Raw genomic sequence first — 26,444 nt, 5'->3', positions numbered from 1 at the left:
AAATGTAAAAATAGTTTTGATTTTCCTTATGAGAGAAGACATTTCAAAGCCTTCTGAAGTAATTACCAATAATCAATTTTGCACAGTGGGAATTGACTTTGTGTATCATTTTCCAATTCCATTTTTTATTTGGTATTAATTGCAAATCTGTGCATTTAATTTAAAAAAGTCTTCCATTGGGGAGGATGCTGTGCCTCTGCTATTTCCAGCACAATAGGCCGGTGTTGGTGGGATTATTTCTGCACTAGCTGGATTAGATATGGTACCGGCATTTTCCTTTATTGCGATGGAGCCTTAGGGAGGTCATATGCTACATTTAAAAAGCGGTGGAATTCTTGCAAGCCAGTAGCCAAACCATTAGAGGACAGGTCTAGTCTTAAAGAGGGGAAAAAATGCAGAGCACACCACTGACAGCAAGCGGGCTGAGATGGCAGGAAAAGACCAGATATCTGTCGGGGGTTAACATGGTTGAGGGATTTTCAAAGATAATGTTTGTGAGGGATGTGAAGGGTGATGCAGTGGTGTGTTTGTTTATCACAGGGTCCTTGCCTCTGTAACACTCACCTTACTCTGGTACAGCTTGACCTCCTCGTACGTGTGGGTCTGCCACGCAAGCTGCTGCAGCTCCTCTGCTGTGTACTGACACGTTTCCAGGTGGGACTTTATGATGTTCTGTGCGATTCGATCTGTGGGGGACACAGAAAGTGGGCTAAGGAGCTGGAACGAACCAGCCCCAAGACCAGAGGAAGCCACCTTACGCATTTCCTGCTTCGCTTGCTAGTTGTTAACAGAATTTCATCTCCCTTTAGGTAGCTGAATATTTTACAGAATTAGATCAGCTTAACTACCTTATCGTTTTACAGGTCTACGTAACCCTTACCCCTGACCCTACATGCGAAGAAACCTTCCATCTTAAATTGAGTTCAATGATAATTAAACTCAAAAATTTAGACACCTTCTCACTCTTATCTGCAAAACAGATAAGTTCACATGATGCAATTTCAGTTTCTATATCTTCATCTACATTGCAACATTCCCTTAATTCCAGAGGCACATAAAAAGAAACAGAGTTATGCGGTGGCAGCATACGTGCTGTGATTGATAAGTGACAACACTTGGTTAATGAAATATACCGGGCGTCTCTTTGGGAGAGCAGCAGCCCCCTCCACACCACTCATGATCTAAAGACACAAAGTAATTAAATGCTCCCCATTTAAGGCAGAACGAGTCTCTGGCTTGCTCTTAATTCCGCGTTGCCTTCTTTGAATTTGAATGTCACTGTTACTCAAACTTAGAGAAGGAATTAAAGAGTGTGAGAATGATTAATAGCATCTTATTTTTCTTTGTGCACATTTCCCTTTTCCCTGCTTTTAAAACATGAATAGAACTATATTTGGATCTGATTTGTTAATGATTTGGATTCAACGTGCATGAAGTGCATTAAGTTATGATACATTAACGGGAGAATGAGGTTCAGCATTGTAGCAGAAATCATAGTGGACAAATAATGACTATTCAATTGATGTCTTAGTATTTTCAATTCGAAAAGTACAGCCATGCCTCATCATCATATACTTATATACGGTATATATACACTTAGGCATATAGTTATATATGGTGTATATTTAAAATGTACTGATAGGGCGGCTAACCCTAATACATGTTGAAGTCCCTTTAAGGCGGAGTCATCTCTGAGTCAGTGCTTATCAACATGAGTCACCGTCATCATTCAGCCCATATGGACCCTTCCTCAAACACAAGGCTTGGCATTGTGGCCAGCTTCTAATATTACTACCAGCCCCAAAAAAGAAAAAAAAGAAACTGCATATCAGAAATCACATTTACACATTTTTTTGTGAAACATTAACATCCTATTCCATCCCCTCTTTTGTTGCCGAAAATGTATTTTCATTTATTTTATTTCATAAAAGCCATGAGGTTCCTTAGGCAGGTATATACAAACAAAGAGTGTTCTTTACGGGGGTAGACAGCGATGAGGTTTGCCTACCTAACTCAGACATGGTGACGCCGGGTGCCAGCTGCCCATCTGGGTACGAACTGTATGTAAATAAATTGGGTACAGGCGTCAGGTCGTAAATGGGCTCCTGCTTGATCTGCTTCATCCCGGACATGTCGAGGCCGGACTGGTCCGGGGACGGCTGTGTGGAGTCCACGCTGTAGAAGCCGGTGCCGGCCGGCACCTTGGGCAGGTCGATGATGTGCCCGTTGGCGTAGGTGCCGCCGATCTCCGTGTTGAGGTTGCTGAGGCCATTGCTGATGCTGCTGGTATAGACGCGGGCGAGGGCCTCCGCCTCGCCGTTCTGCTGCTGCCGCTGCTCCTGCAGCCGCTGCTGGTGCTTCTGCACCTCCGCATACAGACTGTCACGCTGCTTCTTCGACATGCGGCCGAACTTCACCGCTGTAGGGGACAAAGAGAGTGAGGCGGGGGGCTTTCACTTATTCGAAGGTCTCACTTGAGGTCTGCACTGCATAGCATAAAACTATTTGCATTCTCCAGGGTCATCACCAGGAGGGAATGCCTTTCTGGGCCTGTATGAGAGTGGGGGTCCCAGGGCACCCCCCCTCCCATTTGGCAGAAGGTACTGAGGAGGCCCAAGGTAGCATCTTGTCAGGGGGCTCAGAATCCCTTGCTGCTACCAGATATTTACTCATCAAAAACATATAATCTGCTGATTTGCTTTGTGGGATCTTATTGAAATCCTGCAGTGGATATATTGAAACTGTTTTTGTTCTAATAACACTTTTATTTTTTTATTTTTTTTATTTTCACTTTTATTGGAGAAGTTACTGCAACTTTCCAGCAATACAAAGGTTGTAGCTGGGGTTTGGTATATTAGTTGCTGTATTGGAATTGATATTTAATATTCATTCTGTCATTCAGACCCCAGACGTTGCAAGGTGGTGGGACCGAGACATTAGTTCGAGTTTACTTCGGGTTAAAGCTGGAGACTTTGTTAAACCGAGGCACAGGGTGCTCTTCTCACCATCTCTAGACATTCCCAGGGCGAGACACTTCTGCAGACGGCAGTGCTGGCATCGATTTCGATTCGTCCTGTCGATTAAGCAGTTTCTCTGACGAGGGCAGGAATATGAAGCATTATTCTGCTGGCTCCTTCGGAAGAATCCCTGCATGGACCCAAAATTGGACAATATTACCGAAAATAAAATGGCGCCGATTCAACATATCTACTAACAACAAGGGGAAAAGGGAGAATCGATTCATTATGGATTTAAATTTTCCTTTTACTTGGAATAAGTATATACAGATTTCATCACATTACTGACGCATGTTGACCGACTGACATAGTGGATATACCGACGTAAGCAGCTATTTACTTAACTAATACAGAATAATCACACACTTTATGATGAGTGGAAAGAGAGTGCTAAGGCTCACCAAAGTAACCTAGCTATGAGGTATAAAAGGAAGACAAATATTAGTTTGAGTGTTTTTCAATTAGATGTGAGGATGACAAAGATGGTACAAAACTGTTTGTCAAGTTTGTAGAACTTCTTGTTTTGCAGTTTAAGGATGAGCTCAGGTTATGGATTATATCGAAGTTTGTTTTGTGGGTGTCATTTACCCTTTGGCTTCCTTAACTGTATTTATGCAAAAAATACAGTTTTTTAAAGATTAGTTGGAATGTGCTTCCAAACACACTAATGTGTAGCATGTCCTCCTCACCTTGCAGCCTTCACATGTAATGACCCCGTAGTGGATTCCAGACGACTTGTCTCCACAGATTTTGCATGGTATAACTTCAATTTGGGCTGAAAAGTAAATAACATTGCAGGTATTTAAGCCATCAATGAAGAGGCCTGTTTATCACACCGGAACTCAAATCAGCATATCTCCATACAGATCATTCCTGTCGCATTCCTGGTAAGTTTCATCATATACTATGTACAGCTTCAGTGTCATTGCAGAAACGTTATGATTTACTCCATCTGAAAAAAATTGTAAAATTGTAATGTGTGCATATAAGGCAAAAAGAGAAGACAGACAATCTGTGTTTTGTGTGACAGAATACCTATCAGAATACTAAATAATAATGGATAATGGGTTGATTCTTACCGTATTGGATCATACATTCATACTCCGACTGGAATGTGACTGAGTGATTTATTAAATGATTGCTTGACTGATTGAAAATTATTACGTATCCATTCTAACTAGCTGTCAATTCTGCTCTTTAACCAAGTACTCCATTCTGTATCAGTTTTGACCAACTTTCCAAGAAAAATACCTGAATTTATCTCATCCAGTTGTATCAATACTGAACACAGGTTTCATGCTATTTATTAGTTCACACAGCACAGTTTAATGCCACATACTCAGTGCATGTGATAGCTTTGCTGACGGCCCACGGATGAGAGTTAACCGTCTGAGACCTGTCCCACAATGTATCCACAGGTGAGTTAACACATATAGCACTTGCTGAGACTGCACACGCACCATAAAGAGATTAGCTATGCAACCTAATCCTAAAACATTTCTACACCTGCTTTACTGTACTTCAGTATGGTTTAGCAGATACAGAAAATCCCTTTTTATCTTTCATAGCTGTGGACTAGTCTGTTTCAGTCAGGTAGCAAAAAAAAAGTTTTCTCTTGCAGCAACATGGTGAAAACCACCGTTAAGGTCTGACCACGAATTATTCTACTGAAGTGTAAAATACAGGGACACTGTACAACAACTTTAGTAATTCGTAACTCTGTTCAAGTAAAATCCTAAAGTGAGAAAACAGCTACAGTACAGATGTGACCAGGAATACAAGAAAGACACAAGAATGAATGAAACGTCATTGATAGAAAGGATAATTACTGCTTTAGCATTATGCAAATTAAATCGTACCCACTTCTACATGTTGGCCACAGATACCAGTATGATAAATCCTAAGGTTTACTGCAAAATTAATATAGTCAGTGAAAATGCAATTATGATTTTGTTTGCAAAGATTTTGAGGAGGGTCTGTGGAGAGTGGATGACGATCCATCTCAAAATCTTTGTAGTGTAAGATATTCATCATCTATTCACATCTATTCATCAATCCATCGAAATAACTGCTTCTCCAGTAAAGGGTCGGAGAGACAAGGATATGCAGACATAAAAGCTAACGTTTCTCACTGCTATCACACTTATTCACATTGTCACGTGCCAACAGCAAACCTCACACTTACCCACAAGTTCAGTTTTCATTTTCTGCAGCCTTATGCTAATGTGTCAGTATGGTAAGGTGCTCGGCAATATCACAGAGACCTGCTGAGCGTGTGTGTGTATGTGTTTGTGTGTGAGATGGGTGTGTGTGCGTGTGTGTGTGAGAAGAGTGGATATGCATGTACAACCGCTGTCTCTGGGTTGACAGGATAAGCAGAGACAGCGACCTCATAATAAGATTAGAACGGGAATACGTGTCGGATATGGAATGTTCCATTTCGCTAAGCTACGGACCAGTCTGCCGGGGACCTGTTTGACTGGTCCCTGCCAACTTTCATCATCTAGGACCAGTTGCAAAATCAGCCTCTCTGGCTTAAGTTTCAGTCACGGATGGGTTTTAATGCTGATGAAAGGCTGGACACCCTCAATCTCTGGATACTTAACAGAAGGTCATTTGCTTTTTCTTCCATAATACCCAAAGCACTCAGTGAGAAACATCCTGCGGTGCACGTTTCACAAAATGGCCTGGCATTTCCAAATTAAAAATAATATTAAAAAGATGTTTATTAATTTCCTCACATATGGTGCTTTTTTGTATAATTTAGTTATATATTTTGAAAACGGCAGTAAGAATATCAACAAAAATCAATTTGCCCCACTGTAAGAAAATTGCAAAGAACAACTAAATAACATCTTTAAAGAAAACCCAGAAGTATCGTGTCACTATATATTGTTCTATTTTGAATATCCATCCATCCATCCACCTTGCAACTGCTTATTCAGTGTGAGTTTGCAGGGTATTGACATTTTGTTTTGTGAATTTGGAAAGAGGGAAAATTATACACATATATTTTACATGTGATATAAGTTGTTTATGTTTTATGAATGTCATCATCCAAATGTCTCATCAATTTGCACTGCAATCATATTTAAAAGAAGGAAAATGTGTAACAGGCAGGAAGGTGGGAAGGCAAGATCTGAAGATAGTTGAGTAAGAAGCCTCGATAGAAGGTAGAAATCAATGATGTCCTCACCTCCTTGTAGTTGTCACTCTTTGCCCCGATTGTGGCAGCCTCTCAGGAGGTGTCTGAGGCACTCTGAGCGCACTCTATAAAGTGAAGTGTGAGGTCAAGATGCTTGGACCCTGTTGAGAATCAGGGGCAGGCTAAAGTAGTGCAGGAGTGAGACTGTAATCAGAGGTGAGGACCATCATCCGCCACTGCTGCAGAATGCAGACTGTGACTGTGTCTCTGGCAATTTGTGTAACGGATTATGTGGTTGAAAAACATGGGATGTCTCATTATTTACAAAAATGCTGCCGAAATCAAAAAGATGCATATATAGAATATGAGACTAATTTGCGGTAATTCGTATCATATACAGAATCTGACAAACACATGTACTTGTGATTTCTCAGAGTAGTAGGTGAAAATATCTTAAAAGCTCTTGACTAATTGGAATTATGGGTCTGCGTACCTGTAAGTGCTCAGAAACACTCACACTGTTTGGGGTGCAAATGACATTGTAAAGGTACACAATCGTGAGACACAAATATTTAATCTCTTATTCAACCTGGATTAAACAGTGGAAATCAAATGTGAATTTATTTCTAAAAAGCACAATATTTTTCTAATTAATGTAACTGCATATTTTAATGTATCATTAAAAGAATAATTCTTTTATCTCAGGTAACGATGTCATGTGACAGCTTAAGAATCAATTCATGTGCATTGTGATGGACGCACACTGACTGGCACGAGCTTCTATCAGTAATGAGTAGTGAGTCAACATGGACCTGAACTTCTAAGGAGGATCTAAGAGAAAGTTTTTTTTTGTTTTCTGTTCACTTCCTTACCAATTGAACCTACCATGGAGAAGCAGTGACAGGAACAATCTGGAGGAGTCTTTTATCAGACTCCTGCCTTCGTCAGGTTAATGGCAGTTATTAATTCGCTCATATAAAGAATGCGAAAACAACGCTTTCAAGAAGACAATAGATTGTGCAGTGGGAGAATTAATGAGAACCGTCACTGGCTTTGAATGTGTCATTGAAAATAAAACCTGTTTAACAAAATGCTTAAAAATGAATAAAATGCTCTTCTATTTAAATTATCATCTACAGAGCCTAGCTGTTTAGCAGATATTCTCCGCTGTGGTTTACTTACAAAGCAGTAGATTTTGCAGATAGCTTTTGACCCAAAAGACTTTCCCAAAGGAAAGTGAGGTTAAAGACGTGCCTGGATGTGATTTATATTGGAATGAGAAATCAGACCTTAGGATATTTACTTTATAACATGTTGCTGAAGATATTAATGAAAAACATGAAAAATGAATAAAAATGAATAATAAGTGTGTCTCTACAGTGCAACAAAGGTACGTGTCAATTTTGGTCATGGTTGTAGTCGGTGTCCATGCAAGGCCAGTGTCATCCAAGCAACAGTCAGGGTTAATAGACTTGTAATTTTACTGACCCACTTTAACCAAGCCATCTTCCCACAAACTAGCGGTGCCAACTCCAAACTGGGTCACAGAACTCCCGTCAGGGTGACCGCATACAGAGAAAGTCATTGTAAGCCTTCACATTATTACTGCATCGAGACCATGTCCAATGACCATGTGTTATAAATAGCTCCAAAAACAGGTCATTTCGCAAGGGCTAGGAAAGGAAGTAACTTATTTGACAACACAATGTAAACACAAATGAAATTCAAAATCTAGTATATAAATATGCAAGATAATAACCCAAAGAATGAAAGAGTTATTCCTAGGGGGAGGGACCAAAAGCATTGGGGGTTTGTTGTGTAAATTCATCTCCATGGACAGAAGTTAATGTCAGAAATTAATTTCTATTAGGTTTCTATATGGATGAATGAACATAACCTATTGATTCACCACAGGATTTCATTGGACTGAGCAAATTCCTGCGTACATTCAGAAAATGATGTAGAGTCCAGTCAAAGATGATATTAATTATACTGATGACGTCCCAATGTTTTATGTGAATTATACACAACAGAGGCTTCATTTATATATATCATGTACAATAAAACATGGAAAATAATGGAATGAGTTTAATCCCTGAAGAACAGCGACTAAGAAGGCTTTGATTCATGTATGTCATTTTCAAAGGAAGACAAGGTGTACCATCGTGACTACATAGTACCACTGTTAGTAGGGTACCGGTAACGATTCAAGAAACCATAGACAAATGGAAAGTATTTGTTGACCAACTTAATCAGAACAAAGGAAAAAATAGACCTAGTTGGGATTTGTAATAAGCTTGCTGGTAATGAAGAAGCCACAGTTCTTAGAAGTACTAATTCAATGCTTAATTATTCAGTAGCCAAATCATGAGAACTGACTATGTTGTAGCTTCTCTGTTGCAATATTTCTCATATTCTTGTGTTTTAATTATGTCAAAATGTCTGTCATATTGCACATACCACAATCACTCGGTGCACATGTTGATGGGTACAAGCTCCAATTCTGCACTGTTTGCCTCCCTGCCTCTCATTTCTTAATTGGATTGAAATATTTATATGTGGTTTCTTATTACTTTCCTCACGCTTTGTCCCGAATGTAGTCATTCCCAGTTGCGTCACATGCTCCACTGACATAAATGGGCCACAAAGTTCATTCTAGGAAGCAGAGGTCAGTGGGCATGAGGTTCTCCGCCTCAAATGGTTTGCAGTCCGGTTTTATTTATTCTCGCGCGTCGGAGATCACAGCAGCACTGATTAAAGGTCTGATGCACATCTGGCCCCGTGTAGCTAGAAGCATACAGGTGCTCAGCTCACCCCTAGCAAGTCACTTTGTGAGGCACTCTGCCTCCGTCTCTTGCCGAAATGAAGGCCTCGACGGAGCTGGCTCTCCGTCGCTAACGACAGGAACCTCCAACCATGGCTAATTATTTCAAACAGCTGAGTCAGCCGTGGGCTGCAGCTCAGCTAGATTTAGGGTGACGCGTCGTCTGTTGTGGTCACTTTTGTGTCTGATTCATCTGCAGAGACCAGGAGCTCCTGTCCAGCCTTGCTTTAGCTTCATAGCCGGTGTACGATTTCTCCAGGCAGCAAAAAAGCTATGCATTGGTGGAGGCTTTCACAATCCTTGTCTTGTCCATCTGCAACTTAAGAGGTTCCCCCCATCTCTTTGTACTGCCGTACTCTCCTAACTTGACCATATTTAATACGTATTACATATGCTGTTTTACGAGGAGCAGTGCTGTACTGCGTAACCTTGATACAGCTTTAATACAATAAATAATGAAGCAATCGAATGCCATGCAAGATAAAGCCAGCTAACCCTAACATGCATAATGAATGCGGCATGTCCAGCAGCCACCGTGTGCTTGACAAATGCGCCCTGGCATCCTCTTCCGCTCGACCTGAGATGCCCACGGATCCAAAGCCCAGCTCGCGCAGTACCGGGCTCCTCCTATTGATCCTGCAAACCGGGGCGTCAAACTTATTTTATAAAGCTTCTTCTGTCAGGACGTAGCCCTCTTCATTTCGGACACGGAGATGGGGAGTCCCGAATGCAGGACCCCAAAAAAGAGGAAGACGACAAAAGCCAGAATGTTAATCTGTTGGAAATATAAAATCACTACTGTCAATACAATAATCTAAAATACATTTAGTCGTTACTGCTTTGACTGATGGCGACCCGCCATAAAATATTTTTCCATTCCAGGCGACATTGAACCTGCAGCTGGACAGACAGTGAATCCTACAATCCAGGGTGACTTCTGATAGTCACATAATTGGCCTTTGTCTAATATACATCTACAGAACTGCGTGAAATGGATAATTTAGGCATTAACCCAAAATGCATGGTTAAAATCTCTCTTGCTCTGGTATATAATAATTGCAGTTGTCTGGTTAATATACAATCTCACAATGCAAGAGAATTTCTGAACAGAGACACTTTTAATCTATTTTCGCCTAGTTATTTTAATTGATTTATCTGCAGCACTGCAGAATCCATTAGCTGATCATCACAGATTGCTGTGCTGTTTCTCAAAGAATCATCAATAACGTGTAAAGACAGACTGACAAATTCCGAGGGGTTTCATTCTCCTATAACAGATACGTCCCAAATTCATCACTGGCACATTGGCACAGTAAAGTGATTGTCACATTTGTACATAGCTTGCTGTTAATATTAAGCTAGTGGTGAATCGTAACGGACACTATGTGTGTGATCTTAAGCGTAATAAATACTATGTGTGCTGAACCGGTGTTTCTAGCCAACATCTCACTGCTAAAAGTCTATACAAGGAATTAATTTCAGCTACTGATCATGTACCTTTTGTGTACATTTTTATCTGAGTGTGCCCATGTGTCAGGGAAGGGGGCGGAGTCAAGGGTTCGGCAATTCACTGTTTTAAGCATAAAGAAGATGAGAGCATAGAAGCAATTGTCCAGCTCTCATGGATTTTACTTCTTGTTCAAGTCAGAGAGCAAGACATGTATTTTATGACCTGTGTACCTGGCTGTTAGACGACGAGGGCGGCAAATTAAGTTTAACGATCCTCATAATTAAGCTTGGGATCGCCATACTGCAGCAACTAATGGCAGAGTCAACTTGACAAGTAGAATGGGACACAAGAGCGTAGATCCTTAGAACAAACTCGTTCGAGTTTTGTGGATGCATTTCTTGTGCTTGTCCAGGTGTTGTAGCTAGAGAAAAAAAAAAACAACCTCAATTGACTCTGTGACAAAAGAGAAATGCTCCAGTCTCGAGTTTCCCCCCCAAAATAATAGTAACCATCACAGCATGATAATGCCAATGCAGTGTACAGACTCTTGGTCTGGCTATTAACTCCTGCAGGGGGTCCTTCCGAAGGCACCCCCCTAAAGCCAGCCCAGAGAGCCGGCCGGCCATTACGTAAGAACAGGAGTGCCGCGCTAGCGTTTCCGCTTTAAGTAAGGCTCAGCTCGTCAATCCCATCAGAACCCTCTTTGTTCCCGGGTGTGCACAATCATTAACACCGTTACTACGCGTGGCTTATTAGGCACGGAAACTTCATTCATTCCTGTTGGTTAGGTAGGGTTGCTCCGCTATAAATGGCAGTGTGGGAAATTCTGATGCCATTTTACAGCTCCTGAATGAAAACTCACTGTGTGCAAAGTATTCAAATTAATTAACACATTTAGCAATGTCAAAAAAGACAAAAAAAAAAAACAATATAAATATTATATTATCTGGGGGAGGCAGAGTGATGCAGTGGGTAGCATTGTCTCCTCATATCTACAGGGCTGGGGGGGTTACAATTCTCCTCTCTGTGCATAAGTTTGCATGTTCTCCCCATATTGTATGGGTTTCCTCACAAAGGACAATGAGATGAGGCCAGCTAGGTGCAATTTCTGTCATGGGATAAATAAAGTACCGACCCTATGTGTCTAAATTGCCCATAATGCATGCTGCTCTGTGATGGACTAGCTTCCTGTTCAGGGCATACCCCCTGCCTTGCGGATTATGCTGGCTGTCTGGTAAATAATACACACACACACACACACACACACACACACACACACACTACCGTATTTAGGCAGCGATCCACATTATAAAAATTGCACAATATCCTTCTGATGACTGAATTATAATGGTAGCAATCTGAACTATATGAATCAGGCAGTTTGCACACTGCTTTGGCCACTTTTAAATAACCGATTCTCATGTTGGCCTTCAGTCTATCAGAGCACAACAACCGAAACAGAACCCAGAACAAACGTAGGCCTTCTGCTCTTTATATTCATTAGATTTATAACAAGGGCTGTTAAGAAACTGCAGAATGGTATTTGGGAATAACAACAGCGACCTTGGTTATTATGGTATATGTTAATAGAATCGGTTAGTGTTTTATATAAGCTTTGAATTTTGTACACAGCAGATTAAAAAGCATTTAGCAGGACAATACTTGTATATGTACTGTTTATCAGACCAGAGGAACCAAATGGAGTGGAAAAAAGGAACAAATTGTACCAAGGAGGAATTAAAAGAAAAAAAAAAAATATATATATATATATAGTATGAGACATCTGGCAGGCCATTTGCTTGATTTAATATTTTCTTTATATCAACTGACCAACCTGCAAAAAAAAATGACGACTGCAACACAAAGGACCTGCATATGCGCAACATAATGCACTCAATATGGGATGAACGCATTTCTGAGCCGGAGTGCGCGTGGTTGCCCCAGTGATATGAAGTGCCACATGAAGTGAGCTAATTGATTTTAAATCATCAGAGGTGCTCTCCATCTCTGGGGGTTCTCAGTCTCTAAATAGTTACTTAATTAGCTTAATTAGGGGACATGAGCACCGTGATAATTCAATTCAGTGTGTGTATACAGCAAGGTCCCCATAATCACACGCTGTCCACGGATGTTTTGAAGAGCAGATGAGTTGCCAGTGCGCATCAGGCTTGTCCATTATAAATATCAGCTGTGCTCTGCACTCTGTGTTGGTGCCAATTTAAATTTCATCACTGAGGCAACTGATGAATTAATTGACAGGCCAAAGAGCATAATCAGCTACTATGTATGCATAGAATTGACACAATTATTTTCTTCCATATGATGCAGTACTAATTTATATGGCTCAGTCCATGGTGGGCCAGTGACTCACTGGGTAGCACTGCGAGCCCAGAGCTTCAGGGCTTCGGTCTTGAATTTAACCCATGATTCTGTGCATGACTTTCCAACTAATAATCCATCCATCCACTTATCTACTGAGGGGAGATGGCGGAGAGAAGGGGCTTGGGCTGTAGACTGTCCTTGGCAACCCAGGGTACGAGGTGGGATGAGCATCTCCGACGCAATGTCACGGCTAACAGGCTACATACTAAACCAGTGATAATAAATATATTTCCACACCTTAGCATTTCCATTAAGGAAGTGAGGCTTGGTGCCGACGAAATTCCTGTATTAGGGTTTCATGTTTGGATTTCATCACCCAAAATAATGCATCATATATATATAATTTCTGATTTTAAACGACCTGTTTGATGAAAATGTTTTCTGGCTTCCATTTTTTCCTCTTCTACATTACAATAAAACAACTATTTTCTTTTATAGCTATAAACATAATGATGATATCCAGCAAGGAAAATTGCCTCAACTTCTTTCAACAGGTTTTACCAAAATAAAGATCACGTGACATTACTTAATCACCATAAATTATAGCAGTTTTTGCAGAACTTAATTTCACTAAATTATAATTAATATATAACATATATTCATTTTTCGGGTAACTTTTCCAGTAATATTTGTGCTATTTATTAGAACATCACTGCATAAATTAAGAAAAAAAGAAAACAATCCAATATCGTTTAGAAAGGTTTCTCGACATTACCTTGGGCTAAAAAAAAAGAGATGTCACGTTAACTGCTATGTAATCCTATTTTACCACATAAGAAATCAATTCACCAAGGATATTTCACTGAAAGAAATGTTCCTGACCCTGAAGACTTCATGCGCTTTGAAGATACTAATAAAAGGACAAACATCAAACAAAAAGGAATATATCTAAAAATTAACAAAAAGATACTATCTTTTTTGGACTGATCATCTACCAGTAAGAATTAATTTCATGGTGCAGTGAAAATAGATTAGTATCGTCTTTTTTATTGCCTTGAAGTAAAGGGAGATTTGATCAATTGACTTGGCTTCATTGTTGTAGCACTTCCTCTAGACGGCAGGGAAATTCGAGAGACTCTCAATAAACAACAGAACAAAAGCAAAAACTGGATTATCCTGCAGCATGTTAACACATCTTTGTTGTTGCGTGCTTGAACTGATTTATTTTTGATAAACATTTTTAGACCAAAGACATTGGCCAAAAAAAATAAATAAAAAATACCAGATGCTTCCGCAGAACTTAGTTAATTTTAGTTCGTTTTTCAAAAGTGAAGTGGAGACACAGTAAATGTGTATAATGATTATTGTAAAGGGCAGAGCACCCGTGACGTCAGTATCATCACACTCTATCTAATGTTTCAACCCACTTGGTGTCACTGCACCTGTTGTATGTTGTCATTTATAATACAGCTTAACCACGGTGACTACAAGCCTGTTACCTTCACGGCAGCCGTTAACAGAAAGCATGCCGAGTGTCCCTGGCTGAGGTCTGAAAGACTAAACACATAAAACCTCCCACCATGACTTTATAAGACAAAATCTGTGCTCACCACAAAACTGAACTAAACCCGTAGACAACAAAGGATTCAAATTTGTCCAAACAACAGAATCGCCAAGCCACTGAATAAACTGAACCTATAAAAGCCATCTGAACCTGTGACACAGGTATGGGAGGAAGCAATAGGGCCTTTATTTAGGGACGGGAGTGGAGATGGTCTTAACCACCGGCGGGAAGGAGCGATGACAAAAGATAGACATTTTGGCATCAATATAATGGGGAAAACACCCATGGAGACGAAAAAGGCACAGGGGCTCAGGCAAGGCTAGGAGCAGGAGTGCGGTCAGGCACTGGGACCAGCATTGTTTACTGGGAGCCAGAGAAAACACAAGTAGCCTGATATGATGAATAGTCATACAAATGAGTGTGTTCATCTGCAGAGTTTGCCCTGCAGTCTTCAACACAAATATTTATTTAGAAAGTCAGATACCAATACAGATATCTGAAATTTGCTGATGAAAAAATCTGATTCAAATGCTTTACAGATAGGGTAATTTTAAAAATATGAGTAAATAAAAATTAATCTTGCCATATCCCTGCCAGTCAAATGAATACCAGCAGAAAACTCTTAATAGAGCTGCGTTATCAGTGTAACGTGTCGGAGGTGAGGGGGCATACACTGGTGAGGGGGCATACACTGGTGAGGGGACATACACTGGTGAGGGGGCATACACACTGGTGAGGGGACATACACTGGTGAGGGGCATACACTGGTGAGGGGGCATACACTGGTGAGGGGACATACACTGGTGAGGGGACATACAGTGGTGAGGGGACATACACTGATTCCTTCAAAAGGTCCCCTCCAACAGACTGGAGGATGAATCAAGTAAACCTGACAAAAGTGACTAGTGAATGGAATCATTTCCTTTCTTTGAGGCGAAAATAAAACACAAAAATGTGAGTGTCGAGGAGAAAAGCACGACACGTTTGAATACATAGTTGGTATCTGTAGTGGTGCCTAATTAGCTGTTCGGTCTTTCAGCTGCATCAACATGCAAGTGCTGTGTCACGTAGCTTTATTACAGCTGATTGGCCAATACCACCCTCCAAACACGCCTGTATTTTCACAAAAGATTATAAATCCAAAGAAAACAGAAAAAGTTTCTTTTTAATTTTTAAAATTCTGCTTGTATTCTTAATTTCAGCAGAAATGATCATTTGTATTCATTGGTATAATACTTTAATAGGTCTTATGAATAGCAGGAAAAGTCACTTCTGGCTGTCATTAGGGTAAATAAGAATAATTGATACTTTATTGTCCCTGTGGGGAAATTGTCTTTTATGCCTCCCTCAACTTGCTCTTTGTGGAGTAAGCTGTCTGTGAAGGGCAGCCACACACAGTGGTGCCCAGGGAGCTGGGGGTTAAGGGTCTTGCTCAAGGACCTGCAGATAAGCTGAGGCCGGGTTTGAACCAAGGACCTTGTGATTACAGGCACACAGATTGATTAATTAATCAATCAATCAATCAATCAATTAATTAATTAATGGATTAAGTGACACCTGTATCTTCATGACTTCATGACTTCATCTTCAAACATAATACTGTAAAGAATAAGGATTTTTCATCTCCTTAACTACCAACATAAATAGTTCAAATCATCTCTTCATGGTTTAGGATCCTAAAAAAACTGGACTCTGCCACAGGAGAAGATGGCTGGTATCGAAGATATCAGTCTTGAGGTCTTCTTGAATTTTGAGCAACCTGGGGTCAAAGCGCACGGGCAGACTGACACAGTCCTGAACTGAAGGTCAAGAAGGCTATACTGACCTCTAAGCCTCTCTGACAAGTGCTGCAGAGACCAGTGACCCAAAAGGCAAAGTCAGGAGGACCCTGTTCTCACAGATTAAGACATCCTCCCCAGGAACACCCCAGTCCACTTACACTACTTAACTCACTGATGCGCTACTAAACACCCATAATGAATGCTTGAAGAGCCGTGGCCTTTGCCTCCGCCTTTGTGGAGACATGGTAATCTCCATGAGTGAAGGAAGCCAAGGGTGCAAGAAGACAATAGAGAATAGCTTCTCCTTCTAGAGAGTACTGTTTCCCCCATTCTCTGAACACAGCCAAGAGCCACTGCAAACACACACAAACACCAGAGGACACACCCAGAAAGTGTTCCACGCCACTGCTCTCTGGCCGACCTCTTCTTATCCACCTTCATGTGACCAATGACGGATACCCCAAAACAAATCTACTACTTGATCTACACGGATGATTTTCTTACGATGCAGTGTGGGATTAGTCTGTATTAATTACACATTTAGCCACACTTTTAGATTCATGCTAAATTCATTGTCTAAATCCATGTCTTAGATGTATATTTTGCTCTTCAGGTAACATTAGCTGGAAATGCACATGCATTTAATTCCTAGCGCGCATTTGTTCAAAAGATACTTCTTAGTTTGAGCGCACTGTAGTGCTGCCCAGCGTAAAGTAGGACACGTAAAATCAACATGGCAAGAAAATAGCAACCTTCTATTAATGCAAAATAGTCTATTGTACAAGAGTTGCAAAACATTTACCATGCGTAGGAAAATAATTTATTCTCTCAGACAATAATGTATGGCTGCAACTATCACAAAGGACACTGAGGTGACATCTATTTAGTTTGCATGGATAATTATTATATATTATTGTACTGAAAAAGTGAGTGTTTACCTGACCGCTGAATACAATTCTGCTACGATTATTGCTCTGTTTCCATATCCTCCTTCACAAATTTTGAGCTAAAATTTAATTAAATTTGTAGTAAGCTACACTACAATAGTTTCATTGAAACTAGCCATATGAAGTATCCATTCATCTATAACCGCTTCTCTATTACAGGGTCGTGGTGCATATGCAGTAGGCATAGCTTAAGGAGGTTAGTGAGAACGTCAGACCCAGGAAATGGTAAATTACAAGAATTGGATCCTCCCAACTGATGACTCTCTGAATCATTCTATTTAACACAATGCTCTTTTTTCCTCATGGCTGTTATGCGCTGTACAATTATCAAAAAGGTCTTCATCCATCAGTCTTCCAACTGCTCATCCAGTGCAGCCTTCATATTATTTGTAATAAATGTAACTATGCTTTTTATTTTTACCAGAGAATTAGACGCAAGTATAAAAAAGGATGTGTAGAGGGAGATGTTCATGGAAATGATGTGACTCGTTCTCCACGCTCCCTCGGAAACAGTGAGGGCCTCTTATAGCTCATTACTGTTGGCCTGAACCAAAAAGGCACAATGGAGAAGGTACTATAATGGACTTCCACTGCCTGGTCGCTTAGGATACCTTAGTAATAGCCTTGCTGTGGGACACAATTTAATTCAGTGAACTTTTTTTTTTTTCCATAGTGCCTTCAAGGGGCTCTTATTAAAAGAGCAAATTTATCACAAAGACAGTTTGGGACCTCAATGTCATGCAAACATGTATGTAAGACTTATTATTATTATTATTATTATTATTATTGTTATTATTATTATTTACACCAAGATATTTTGCACAAAGGAGCAAGCTTTAATCCAAATCTACATTGAATGGTGTTTATCTAAAGCCACTGTCTATTTCAACATGTTCATTTATGCAACCTGTTTTTACCATCACATATTCTAAGACTTTATTGTAACTAGAAAGCAAACATATCTTCAGTAAAAACTTTCATCATCAGTAGAATATGATCCGGCAGAGCAAAAATGGCTTATTTGATTTACTGAAGTTACTTTGTAGGTATTATGAAGAAATTGCACTCACCTTCCCAGTGAACCGGAAGAAGGTCAGAAAAACATGAAGGGAGTCTAGATAATTCTGCCAGGGCAGATGTGGGCTGGGCCCTGTAACCCAGATCACTGTCTGAGCTCTGTTATGTCATTTGCCAGCTGTGACCGGGAGCTCTGTCACAGTGGAATGTAATTGGCGTGGTTTTACCGTGGACAAAGGACTGAAATCCACCAGGGCTTTTTCGGACGGCTGCTACTCTACCGACTTGTGCAGGCGAGCCTGGCACTGGCGTTTCGCTTAGAGCCAGCGACGTGACCCACGGTGCGGAAATAGAGCGGCGATCTCGGAGGAAAGGCACACTCGCGGCCTTCAAGGCAGACGTGAAGTCACGAGGGGCACCGCAGACCAGCTGCGTCAGACGCTGGGCTGGATAAACATCATAAACAAGCACACACTGGGATATTAACCCTCTTCCAACTTTGAAGATGATGAGTGTCCCCCCGCCCACCCCCTTCAAAGGCTGAGCGATTTTTCATCGCATGGCCTTGGCAAAAGACACTCTAGTGACCTGCGGGCCTCGCACATGTGAGGGCGTCCTGGGCTGCCACCATACACTGGCATTACCGCAAACCAGAATGAACAGCTCACCAGATCGGATTTCGGCATTATGTAACCGCTGATAGCGTTTAGAGGCTCCCTCACACACTCAGGAGAGACAAGAAGAGATTAGTCCTATTTATATTCAGCTATTGAGATTCTGTAGAGAGTCGGAGCTTGTCAGCAACACCAGCACTAAAATTAACTCTGGGGTCTGGCGGCATGTCCACTTGCAGGAAGACGCACGGCGTTTGCTCTTAGTGCTCCTGCCAGCTCACCTTGGAAACAATAAGTAAGGTCAAAAAAAACCCCACAAACCTTCAAAGAGCAGGAGTGATGAGTAGCCAAAGGGGCAGGCCTGCAAGAGCGGACACCAGTCTGTCCAAAGAGCAGCGTCATGAAGCTCTGCTGCTTCAGCTTCAGGGAGCGGCTGATAAGCTAACGAATCGTATGAGACAGGTTTTCACATTGCATTCGTTGGCGTCTTTGTGTACAGTAGGGAAACAAGTGCCTCTGGAATAGCAGTATCTAGTCATCGAGAGAGTGGTCAGTAAATATAACTGCTTCCAGAGGAACTGTGAAGCTGGGTTCAAAGAGCAATCCGGGCGCTCACACTGCACCCACACAGCATGGGTGGAAAAGTGCAAGAGGTCAAGGGTCAAGAGGCCCATTGTAACCAGTGTGACCTTGATCTGCGTACACAGAGGGATCTGCTGGTTTAAAGTAGCGATGGGTGCTGTACAACTTCGAAACCCACAATGGGTGGGATTATCATTCCCTGTCAGTCATTCATAGGTTCAATTCCCCATTGGTTACTTCCCAGTGAATTAAACCAGACAGTGATTGACAGCACACAGTAATCTGACTCCTTGCGAGTTTACTGTGAAGCCTCATTGCTCAGGTTGGTACATTAATATATGGCACCTACAATTAAGAAACACGTAAAGCAGAAAAATCACACATAAAACTAAACCAAAAAACTTTAATGAGAAAAGCTCTATATTTAGGAAAAAAAGATGAGTCCAGCGCTGTTTATTTACTTTTTCCATCACTTAATTCAGAGCTTTAGGGAATTTAAATAAAAATAAACATACTTATGAGATACTTTAGCTGTTAATAAAAAAGGGCTTTCTCAGGATTGCAGAATTTTAAAAGTGACAGAGCTTGTGTAAAATAAACATTATGCACAAATTTGTAGACATAAAGCCTGTTTATCGGGGTAATTTCTCTACTTTTGGCTTTAAAACGCATTTTTCACCTTTTCTGTTTTTTCCTACTAATTAAGTTTATAAAATGTACTGAGCCATTCAATGACACATGCAAAATTGCTTTCAGTCATACGCATAACTAGGGACACAATACAGAAACACCATATGTTTGTCATACATTTTTATCAGGTACTATTCATGTGTTGTAACACATCCATTCTTAAAGGGATTAATGATTTGGGTAATCAGCTGTAAATTACATAAATCTAAGCCAATAGTTACTGGAAAAAACTACCACAAATAATTGCACCAAAAAAGAAAAATAACATAAACAAATGGAACCCCAAATCACAAACTTTAATAAAAAAATTAAAAAAATAGCTACAAACCAACTACAATACCAACTAACAATCGACTAAAGCTAAAAGAAAGGCAATTCAGACCAGAGACGTCCACCGTTAGTAGGCTACTGAACGATATTGGCATTGTGACATCGTTTGTGGAAATGGCTCCATATACAATATCTACTGCTTTGTTTTAGCACACAGCCTCTGAAGTTCAATGAAGCTTGTAGGTCAGGCCAATGCCATTCAGAATGCTCCAAAATGTCGATGTCTGCTCAGTGCAGCAAAGCCCATTGATGTGACAATAGGTAACTCGCCATCCAGTGACTTTTACTGGGAACAAATCTCTAACACTGAAATCTTTGTTATTGCCTACCTGCTCCCTTCTATTACTGAGATCCTTAAAGATATAGGAGGCTGTCCTCTCCACAAATAGGTCGACTAGGCTGCAATTTGTCTAAGACTGCAAAGCACACAGGGACCCGCGGACTAGATGGTAGCAGGGGTGAAGTAAGACAACCAGCTGGATGCAGCTACATTCATGCAAAGACAGCTACACCTCATACATTTTTAGTGGCTGATACTGTTACATTAAGTGTGGTTCTGGAAGAGCCACAGCCTGCTGGGCAGAGGGGCTGAATGTCCCAGTTCAGCTTATTTAATATGTTAATGATGATGTATTTATGAAGGCAACCATCAAGGATTACTAGTAGCTACACTGAAGTGACCTATTATGTAGTCGGAAGTCTTTCCGCAGAAACACGCCAGTACAGGAAACTCTGCCAGCAGATCAAGGATCAACCTGCACCAATTCTGTGAATGAAGTCTTCATCAAATAATGGATCTGGATATGTACAGGGGAATCCACATGGAAATAAATCAATCAACCTTAAGCAGCTAAATGCCTTGTAGGAGGACACATTTGACAAAAACATGCCATATTAAGATGAAAGCATTTAATTAAAAACTAAACGAAAAAAGCCAACCCTTTGATTTTTCTGCAAATTAAAAAAAAATAATAATAAGCTGTGGAGAATTGTGTTTAATTCTAAGAGTATAGCATAATAACATATCGTGCAATACTGGAGACAGTGCTGAGGTGCATTGCTTGTTCAAACAGATAAACTTCTCCATCTCTTCGAGCATCTGTATCGGCCTCCACAAAAAGGCAGTTCGTTAGAATTGCTCCCCAGCCAAAATATGCTCTGTGAATACAGCTGTCGTTTCCTGAAAAGGACCCAAAGGACACAAATACGTAACGAAGAGAAGAAACTGGAGAGCTGAGAATGAAACAATATCAGAGACTTTATAAGTACGACTGCAGAAACTAACTGGAATTGGTGTGTACAGAAAACCAATGAGTTTAGATCATTTCCACTTAATTTTTTTGTGGGAACAAAAAGATTAAAAGAAATTTAACTCCGAATAACTAAAGGCAGGTAAAGTGATCCGTCTTAAATTGTCTCAGAATATCAACAAGCGGACTGCCAACTGTGAACCACCAACTTTAATTTATGACTTTTCAAGATGCCTGAGCTGGAATATTTTTAAGGCACTACCACCAGTTACACCGCTTCTGTGTATCTGTGTGTGTGTGTAAGTTTGTGATTTTTAGTGGGCGGGACTGCAGTACATGAAAGCTGATACAAGCCCTGGAGCAGGCTGGCCCTTGCAAAGGAGTCAGAAAAGCTGAGATTGTACTCCAGGAATAAAAGGACGCTTCACTTCCAAGTGTAACCTCACCATTCTGATACGGCAACCCAGTGAACCAAACGTGACTGAATCTCAGACACGGCTCGTCCAGATTTCCATGAGGCGGAAGCAGCCTGACTTAAGAAGGAGTATGTTTGCGAGAACGACACCGATTTGCCCATAGCCGTGAAAGTCTAAGTAACGCACAGAGATTCAAAACAGGACAGTGCAAGTACGTCCCCAGCTATGTCACTGCACTGAGCACAGTGATCTTCCTGCGAGCATCTGTTCCGTATGGAGGGCCAAGGATGGCCCTGACCTTCATTTCCACCAGAAATATCAGTTTTTAAACTTTTCGTCTTCTGAACAGCCACTTGGGAACTTGTTCTGCTGGCATCATTATAGGCGCTAAGTGAAGAACCACACTGCTACACACCAACAACAAAATTATGTGATTTGAAAAGCATAAGGATAAAATGATTTACAGTTAAGGCAGGTAATAAATTATTTCATTACCTAAACTAATACATTATTCAGTTGCTTTAGATTTAAATAAATAATTTACAAACATTTTTTTATCATTCATACCACTGGAGGTGTCATAGCACCAACATGAACGGACTTGGGACTGCACCTTCCTGCAATAAGCCCAGTTCCTTAACCACTCTGTCAAATCAACTGCTAAGTCTGTTTTAAATGTATTATTTTCATAATAATTAGTAATATACAAATAATGATCTTAAATTGTGGCATATATAAGTGGTATAAAATTACGTAAACGCTAAACTTCCAAACAACAAAGTAATTCATATTTCATTAATATTCAATAATTAATATGTTGGCGCTGTCTGGAGATCTCGTTTTGAGAGAGCTGTCTGAACAGACATTTTCACTTCAAACTCACGTTACAGAGGCAAGATTTGCCAGGATCCCTCTTTGTATAGTGGGGCTTTTAGACTGAATATTGTTGACTTCACATGACTTCACCAGCATAGAATGTTCCTACCTTTATGGTCCCTGGCCAGTTTCACATTTACTTTGAAAAAACCTTTGTCTAATATCGCACGTTCATTTCTTAGGGTCCATTGCTTTGCTACTTAGTTAAAAAAAGAACCATATTAAAAACAGAACACATTTCAACTCATTTAAAAATAATTCTGTGGCTTCAAATTGGTTGTGGAATAGTTTTAACTCCACATATATATAAAGAAAAAATTTTAAGCATTAAAATTTAATATTTGTGTTAATGCTCAACCTCAATGCTTTTGTAATATCCAGGAATCTTGACATCTAAATGTTTCAGGGTTAGGCTTATCATACATTTCCAGTAGTATTAATACACTGTAAATGGTACTTCTGAATTTTAACACTGAAACTAGTAAGTCTGGAAGTAAGACCTGCGTGAAACATGATCTTCCATAAGCAAAGACAAGAGATACAATGGGACTAAGACAGACAATAAGATTATGTAAGACAGACTGACATTTACACAATTGAAATGTCTCTTTTTACATTTAATGCTTTATTTCAGCCAGGATGAAATTGTAATAGATTATTTTTACATTATACTGGCTATTCTATCAGTGTTAGTCATTAGTTACCTTGTGCTGCTAAGAATATAATACATTGTTTCTGTCACATTAAGAATATCCCAGTTTTTTTTTACACAATATTAATAATTTCTGTTGCAATTCTCTGTATTATGACATACATTACTTTAATGCATAATAAAATAGAAAAGCCACAATGCAAATTAAAGCACAGTATCGACAATATTTGCTGTACCAGTGCTTACATGGGTAATGGCTCAATTTTTGTATAATGAAGTGCTTAAAAGGTTCAGATATTGGATCACCCCATGCCAGATAGTCTGTGGATTTATAACAAAAGTTAAACCACGTGTATACACATACTTACACAAGGATTTACAATATTTCTGAGCAGTGTTTATACAAATGAAAGGGCACAGATTTGTATGGCAGTCTGAAATGAGTCTCCAGTTGCCCTTTTCTGTTATAAACAAAGCAACCACACATGCGCGCCCGCGCGCACACACACACACCTATATATACACAATAATATAGTCAAGTTTTTCTTTCTCAATATGTAATTAATAGGACTAAAAGTGTCAAATTCAGCGAAATGAAAAACAAAAAAACTGTAGAATCAGCAATAAAAAACAACCATTTGCAAATCAGTTATTTTATAAACTATTTCACACTTAAAGCATTTACATCTTAATTAACATTTAGGAGCTTATGAAATTATATAGTTGCTCTCTTAGCATATTTATTGGATGTATTGACCTGTGAGTGATAGACACGTGTTTAGGCTCTAATAAGGCGGCGTGTATACATCAGAAAAGTTAAAGGTACTTTGGTTCTTAATGTAGGCCTATATCAGAATGCACAGAAAAAACGCACAACTGCTAAGTAATTATTTGAACTAAATACGTTTATCTTTGTTTACTTATTACATCGTTACACACTATGCTGCTTTCTGAAATGAACTTCATAGTATATTAAACATTAAGACTTCAAAAACCAATCGGTGTATATAACCACGCACCATTTTAAACGCCTTATAATCGTCAGACGTGTAATGAAGGAGGTCGGAAACGGCATTCGGCATTTTTTAAAGCCTTTTATCCGATCCACATGATCTCGCACCCGAGAGGAAGCCACACGGACCGCTACGCGCTTCAACTTCCACAGCTCGTCCGAAGGTACCGGCGCGGTTGCTGCACTTCGGCTTTCCGGCGCGGAGAGGCGCTTGACTGACGGAAATAGGTCAGTGGAACTCATGACATCCAGCAATATCGAAAAGCGTTATCCACATTTACCAGTGCTCTGTATATTACTTGGATGTCCCCAAACGTGATATACTTTAAACATACTACCGTTTTTGCACAAATCCAGACTTGGCGATGTAACCAAATTAACTGAATAATTCCGCCTACTTTTAACATATAATGCATGCATATTCTATTGTGTCTGTCATATATAAAATGAAACGATTCTGTTTAAAAGTCCTAAAACATGTCCTGCAATAAACTGCGCAGCACTGTTTCACCATTCGCTGTAACACTTGAATCTCAGGATCATTAATTCCAGGTTGCGCAATGTATTCCGAAGTCGCACCGGCTAAACGATAAAAGCGTTGGAACAAGCCGTCATGAAGCGCATGGTGCCTTAAAGATGTTATTTACTCTCTCTGATTCTGACTTCTTCACCGCAATAAAGGTATTGATAAATAAATGGGTCTAGATACTTCATAAATAAATATAAGATGTCTAATACTATATAATAATCGGGGTAGCTGCAAGCTTTTGGCTATAGTGGAATCAGATTTTTTTTAAGCAGTAAGCGTATTAAATCTCTATTTGAAAAATACACGAAAAACAAAATACGATCAACAAGACGAATTTCGTGGCATAGGGATTAAATGAGCTGTCAGAAACAGTTGCAATCCTACCTCGCATGGTGGTGGCGACTCGCTTCTGAATGCAGTCATGAAGATACGAACATAAACATTTAAAACAGGATCCTTAGTAAAAGTTTAGTTTTGTAAGCACCTAGGAGTCAGGAGTTTTTTTTTTTTATTGTAAAAAAGGCATTCCAGAGGGCGACGAGCGGAGTTAATGTTTGATAATAACGATCAACAGTACTAAAAAGAGAGCATGCGGCTTTTCACATGACATCTGTGTCCGCAGATCCAAGTGAGGTTTTCACTGTTTCCAGGAGCGAAAAGAGAGCGCCTGAGAGGCTTATAGGAGACCGGATTGGACTGACACTTCCCGCTCCTCCTACTTTCTAGAGTCTCCAATCGTTAAGTTTTACTTACCTGACACTCGCAGTCTGGCCTGAATGTGGCGAGGCAGCGTTAGATACATTGCTTGCGTTAGAAAAGTCAATCTGACGTTTTCTTCCGCTGCATCGTGGCTTTTCAGGATTTTATTCAAAGCGATGTGCAAAGTTTCAAGAAATTTACAGCTTGACGTCCGAATTAAGCGATTCGTTTTAAGGAGGCATCTTCTCGGACTCGAACCCAAGATCGCTTGTCTGTCTGTGTAGAAAACGAACCTTTGAACTACTTGTTGCCCTGGTTTTTTAATATATATTTATTGCATGTTGTTGATTTCTTGGTTGTGAACATATGGCTATACGGGGATCAAATAAAAAATAAATAAATTAGTTTCAATCCTTTAAAAATTCACTATATAACGAAGGACATGCTGAAAATCTGTTCATCTGGTTTTGTATATTATGTGGAATTGAGATTGTCACCGTAAAGAACATGAACTATGCTCCCCTTACATCCATTGTATCTATATGTGAATAAAAATAATCTTTAATCAGCAAATGTGATTTCTTTTTAAATCAAGAACTCTCGGTGCAAATTCTGATAATTGTGGTAATTGCACTACTTATTTCTTGACATTTCGAGTGCTTTGAAGGATGCAGAACGTGAAAAAATGCGGAAGCTATAATAGTACATAAGCAGATACTAGGAATAT

General features: G+C 40.0%; 1 protein-coding gene across 1 annotated transcript in view; it reads right to left on the bottom strand.

Moving 5' to 3' along the window:
- Positions 1–25,694, bottom strand: part of rorb (RAR-related orphan receptor B) — a 35,575-nt gene extending 9,881 nt beyond the window's left edge. Inside the window, exons 1-5 of the mRNA XM_023803252.2 lie at positions 25,403–25,694; positions 3,707–3,792; positions 3,006–3,147; positions 2,009–2,419; positions 565–686 (exon numbers count right to left, since the gene is read on the bottom strand). Of these exons, the coding sequence (XP_023659020.1) occupies positions 565–686; positions 2,009–2,419; positions 3,006–3,147; positions 3,707–3,792; positions 25,403–25,409 (768 nt within the window). The 5' untranslated portion in view covers positions 25,410–25,694. The remainder of the gene's footprint in view (positions 1–564; positions 687–2,008; positions 2,420–3,005; positions 3,148–3,706; positions 3,793–25,402) is intronic.
- Between the last annotated feature and the right edge of the window lie 750 nt (positions 25,695–26,444).

Source organism: Paramormyrops kingsleyae, chromosome 2 (genome assembly GCF_048594095.1).
Source record: "Paramormyrops kingsleyae isolate MSU_618 chromosome 2, PKINGS_0.4, whole genome shotgun sequence".
Classification (NCBI taxonomy): Eukaryota; Metazoa; Chordata; class Actinopteri; order Osteoglossiformes; family Mormyridae; genus Paramormyrops; species Paramormyrops kingsleyae.
The sequence above is the reverse complement of the archived record's forward strand: the minus strand, read 5'-3'. Positions and strand labels throughout refer to the sequence as shown.